Source organism: Pleurodeles waltl, chromosome 9 (genome assembly GCF_031143425.1).
Source record: "Pleurodeles waltl isolate 20211129_DDA chromosome 9, aPleWal1.hap1.20221129, whole genome shotgun sequence".
Classification (NCBI taxonomy): domain Eukaryota; kingdom Metazoa; phylum Chordata; class Amphibia; order Caudata; family Salamandridae; genus Pleurodeles; species Pleurodeles waltl.
The window spans coordinates 968,042,059-968,047,027 of record NC_090448.1 but is presented as its reverse complement, the minus strand read 5'-3'; the positions used below and the strand labels follow the sequence as shown (position 1 = coordinate 968,047,027).

At 50.9% G+C, this 4,969-nt stretch overlaps 1 protein-coding gene across 1 annotated transcript; it reads left to right on the top strand.

The window, feature by feature from the left end:
* The first annotated feature begins 385 nt into the window (after nt 1-385).
* LOC138259765 (uncharacterized) lies at nt 386-2,823 on the top strand. The gene is made up of 2 exons (XM_069207650.1): nt 386-434; nt 2,126-2,823. The coding sequence occupies exons 1-2, from the start codon at nt 386-388 to the stop codon at nt 2,821-2,823; spliced, it is 747 nt and encodes a 248-aa protein (XP_069063751.1).
* The last annotated feature ends 2,146 nt before the right edge of the window (nt 2,824-4,969 follow it).

The window sequence follows — 4,969 nt, the reverse complement described above, 5'->3', positions numbered from 1 at the left end:
ATCATATTCGATTTATTCCAAATAAAGTGCAAGTGCAGTACAGTTTCCAAAGTTGGAAAAAAAAAATATATATATATATATATATATATAGTTACAGGCACATGTATAGTTCACTATCGAATATATTACTGAAGGCTCTTTACAATGTTATCTCTTCAATTTGTGCTATTTAATGCACTTTCTTTGACTTTAAAACTAAAAAAAGACAAAAATGAAAAATAGATCAGCAGATGGAGTGGGGGCACTGGAACTTGCAAACCTGAGACTCCAAATGTCCTGGTGTGCCTGCGGGGAGGAAGCTGAGTGCGGAGACAAGGAGCTATGAGTTTGTGTGCACTGGCAGAGCTAGGGGCAGGTGGGTGCAGGGACATGTTACTATGTGGCCATGTCGGCCCTGAGGACTCTGCAGAGAGATGGACATCCGGAGATGCGCAGTTAGTGGCAGAGTCTTGTCTCTGTGAGTTCTGCCTGCCCCGACACCTTTGCAGGTTCAGCGATGGCTGTGCCACTCTGGGGTTCTGTCTCTCTCCCTCCCTCTAGTGTTAGGGTAACCTCGTGGCAGAGACATACAACTAGGCAGCTCTGCCAGGCCTAGGAGGTGAAGCTTGTAGCACAGCTCGTGGATGGATCCATTTGTCCTGATGCCTCTTCTGAGGAAGGGGCAGGTGGTGACAGAGATGTGTCAATACTGGTCCTCTTTGACCTGTTCCGAGGTTTCTGAAGAGTTAGGGGCATCTGTTGGCAGAGAATAGAGAATTGCCACTCGGCTGTCAGTACCATTTTGACAAGTTATCATCTAGCCTTGCCAATGAGAAGCAGACACCCACACGGGTTATTTGGTTACGTCAGCTAGTCTCGCTGCTCTCTAAGTTGTTTTTCTCTCTCTCGCTCGCTTTCTCTCTCTGGGAGGCCTCTATAATGTGCAGGTAAGGAGACACATTTCAGAGCTGTTTGCATCTCAATAGATGTCTCTGCTCCTGAAATTGCTTTGTACAAATCCTTCCTGGTCTTGCATGCCCGCCCCCCCCCTCCCCCACCCAAAAGCACCTCTTTAAAAATCTCATAAAGGTCTGAAAGTGTGAGTTGCTTATCATCTGCTCTCCTGTGGGCACAATTACAAGGAGACCTCTCTCTCTCTCTCTCGATTGGATGGGCATGGGTCACAAGAAGATGGGTGTGCCGTGGCCTGCCTGTGTTGCCCTGGTATGGGATCCCATGTTGGTGGGCTGATTAAGGGGCCCTCCATCAGCTGGTCTTGCCAGAACCCAAGCACACACTCGGGTGTTACTATTTTTGTCCATCACACACTCAGGTGTTATTATTTGTGTCAATCAGCGCGCGCTCTCTCTCTCTCTCTCTCGGCTAAGGAGATGGTTTGTAGATGTGGTTTCATGGCCTACGGATTCAAATGCTCCACGTTCATTCATGCGTTATAGCAAGACACCCTGGGCTCCTTGCCAAGTCTCTCGTCTCCCGTAAGGGGGGCTCCACACCACGCCAGCAGCACGACTACTGAGCTCTCGTCGGTGGAGTCACATGGGGGGAGGCAGGGGTGTCCGGTAAATGGAGCTCAGAGAAACCCGACAGGTGGTAGTGCATGCCCGAATAGCAAAGCGCATACAAACTCGAAAAAGATTACTCTGTTCGCAGGCCTGCACTTTACAATGCAGTATTGCGTTTTACCCTTCCTTCGCAGGGAAAAGGCACGAGCACTGCCTCTTACACTTGCTGCTCACATTGAGGTTTTTTTTGCACCGAATGCAGCACTGCCTGCTCACAGCGAGGGGTGCAGATGCAGCAATTTACACTGCTTGCGCATGAGACTAGCAAATTGTGCTGGACGGAGTGTATGCTGCTCTACATGCTAACCTCTGGAAAGTTGTGCAATGCATTAGGGGAGAGGCACTGCAATTTACAGTGTCAGATTACAGCATACTTCTGAAGAGGCATCTCGTCCTAAAATGCTTAGTCACAAGAACGGATCTGCAAACTGCACATGACACTTGACATATTCCGATGTCAGCTGACATGCATGAGATGGCCATGCTACAGTGGAGATCGCACTGCAACTCGTAAGTCAACCTACTGTCTGTTTACGGGGTGAGTTATGCACGCTGCACTGGAGGCTGCACCAGGGCTGGTACTGGAGCCTACACTGGGGGCATCGCCTCCACCGGGGGCATCGGCACTGGAGGCTACATCGGGGGCATCGGTACTGGAGGCTACACCGGGGGCATCGGCACTGGAAGCTACATCGGGGGCATCGGCACTGGAGGCTACACCGGGGGCATCGGCACTGGAGGCTACATCGGGGGCATCGGCACTGGAGGCTACACCGGGGGCTTCGGCACTGGAGGCTACATCGGGGGCATCGGCACTGGAGGCTACACCGGGGGCATCGGCACTGGAGGCTACATCGGGGGCATCGGCACTGGAGGCTACACCGGGGGCATCGGCACTGGAAGCTACATCGGGGGCATCGGCACTGGAGGCTTCACCGGGGGCATCGGCACTGGAGGCTACATCGGGGGCATCGGCACTGGAGGCTACACCGGGGGCATCGGCACTGGAAGCTACATCGGGGGCATCGGCACTGGAGGCTACATCGGGGGCATCGGCACTGGAGGCTACACCGGGGGCATCGGCACTGGAAGCTACATCGGGGGCATCGGCACTGGAAGCTACACCGGGGGCATCGGCACTGGAGGCTACACCGGGGGCATCGGCACTGGAGGCTACATCGGGGGCATCGGCACTGGAGGCTACACCGGGGGCATCGGCACTGGAAGCTACACCGGGGGCATCGGCCTACTCACAGTGTGAGATCTGCGATGACCACTCTGGGTGTGAAGCAGTGTTTGCGTACAGGGTGAGACCTGCGCACTGTACCAGCTGTTGCATTCTTGCAGTGTGCATACTAACAGTGTGAAGTGCGAGAGTCTGGCATTTTTTAAATGCTCATTAGCGGTATTAGGCCTCGAACCCACACTGCACGTAGGTGTACGTGTGCATCTTACACTGCCCGCACACAGCATCGGACGCTCACATTCTAACGGCTGATTAGGCTCTATACAATGTAAATAGGAGTCAAATAATGTCAGTATCACTGCACTTGGTCACTGTACGAACCCACTACTTGCTCACAGCATAAGATGCGCTAACTGCAGTGGAGGATGCTGAATGCTCCACAGCCTAGTGAGACAGTGGGGTGTGCGCATAACCATTGAAGTTCATCGTGTGCTGCCATTTAACGCGCGAAGCTTGCACAGTTGTGGGTACCGCATCTTGCACTGCATGGGCACTCCATTAGACTACCCTGTTGTGCGGGGCACCAAATCTTGCACTACCTGAGCACGGCATGAGGCTAGCATATCATCAGTAAACGATGCCAATTCACAGCATGAGGCAATCACTGTAGTGAAAACACCGCATCCATCACGTACTTGTGAGCAGAACACCTGCACGGAAGCGCTGCACTTTATGCTGTGTCTTTATTGAATGAAACGTGACCACTGTGCAGAGCACTACAGTGTATCTTCCAGTGTTTTGTTGCACTGTGGTACTTCTTGCTTTAAACTCTCCAGTGCCACCAGCAGCGTCTCCGGCACTGCGGGTGGCCCCGCATTTGAATAATGACTGTGCTCAGCGGAATCAAAAGTTCAATGCCCCTGGAGCCTAGCCCACCCCAGGGCTTCAATGAAACAAGAGCGGGAGCCCACACTCTTTTATTTTTCTTTTTTCCATAGCGATTTCGCAGCAATTTTTTTTTTTTAAAGACTGCTTTTTCAGCCATGGGGGGTGGTCCCTCTGGGACCCTAGCACCAGAGCTAAGGGATCAGGGTGTCCCTACCCTGGCTCCTTTTCGTTTTTTGTTTAAGCAGAGTCCCAAGATGGCTGACAACATTTCCTTGTTGAAGTGTTGGCAGCCAATCATATCTCAGTACAAGCTAAGGAGGGTTCGCTGTTAGACTTGGAATCCTTGGCGCGCTCTCCCCTAACTTTTTGCCTCTGCTTCCCAGGTTGTTGCTATGTGCTGGACTCTGTTTTTACTGTTTTTGTTACTCTGGGCACTTTACCACTGCTGACCAGTGCTAAAGTGCAAGTGCTCCCTATGTGAAATTGTATGTGTAATTAGCTCTTCCCTGATTGGCATATTTGATTTACTAGTAAGACCCTGGTAAAGTGCACTAGAGGTGTCCAAGGCCTGTAAATCAAATGCTACTAGTGGGCTTGCAGCACTGATTATGCCACCCACATGAGTAGCCCTGTAAGCATGGCTCAGACCTGCCCCTGCAGTGTCTGTGTGTGAAGTTTTAAACTGCCAATTCGACTTGGCAAGTGTACCCACTTGCCAGGCCTAAACATTCCCTTTTTATACATGTAAGGCACCCCAAAGGTAGGCCTTAGGTAGCACTATGGGCATTGTGCAGTGTATGTTAAAGGTGGGACACGTACTGGTGTGCTTTACATGTCCTAACAGTGAAATACTGCCAAATTAAGTTTTTTACTGTTGCAAGGCGTATCTCTCTCATAGGTTAACATGGGGGCTGCCTTTAAATATTCTTAAAGTGCTGTTTCCCTTTGAGAGCAGATAGAGATCTGTAGTTTGGGGTCTCTGAACTGACAATTTAAAAATACCTTTTAGTGAAGTTGGTTTTTAGATTGTTAGTTTGAAAATGCCACTTTTAGAAAGTAGGCCTTTTCTTGCTTAAACCATTCTGTGACTCTGCATGTTTGTGGATTCCCTGTTTAGGCCAGACTGACAGTTGGGCTGTTTGTGAATCCCCTCTAGACAGTGACACAAAGGGTGTTGGGGTGTAGGATGCATATCGTGATGAGCTATCTAGGGTAAAGTTGAGGGAGGAGTGGTCACTTACACCTGAATGGACTGTGCCTGCCCTCACACAATGCAGTCTCTAACCCCCTGGTGTGTGTCTGAGGCCTGGCATGAGCAAGGCAGGATCCTGGA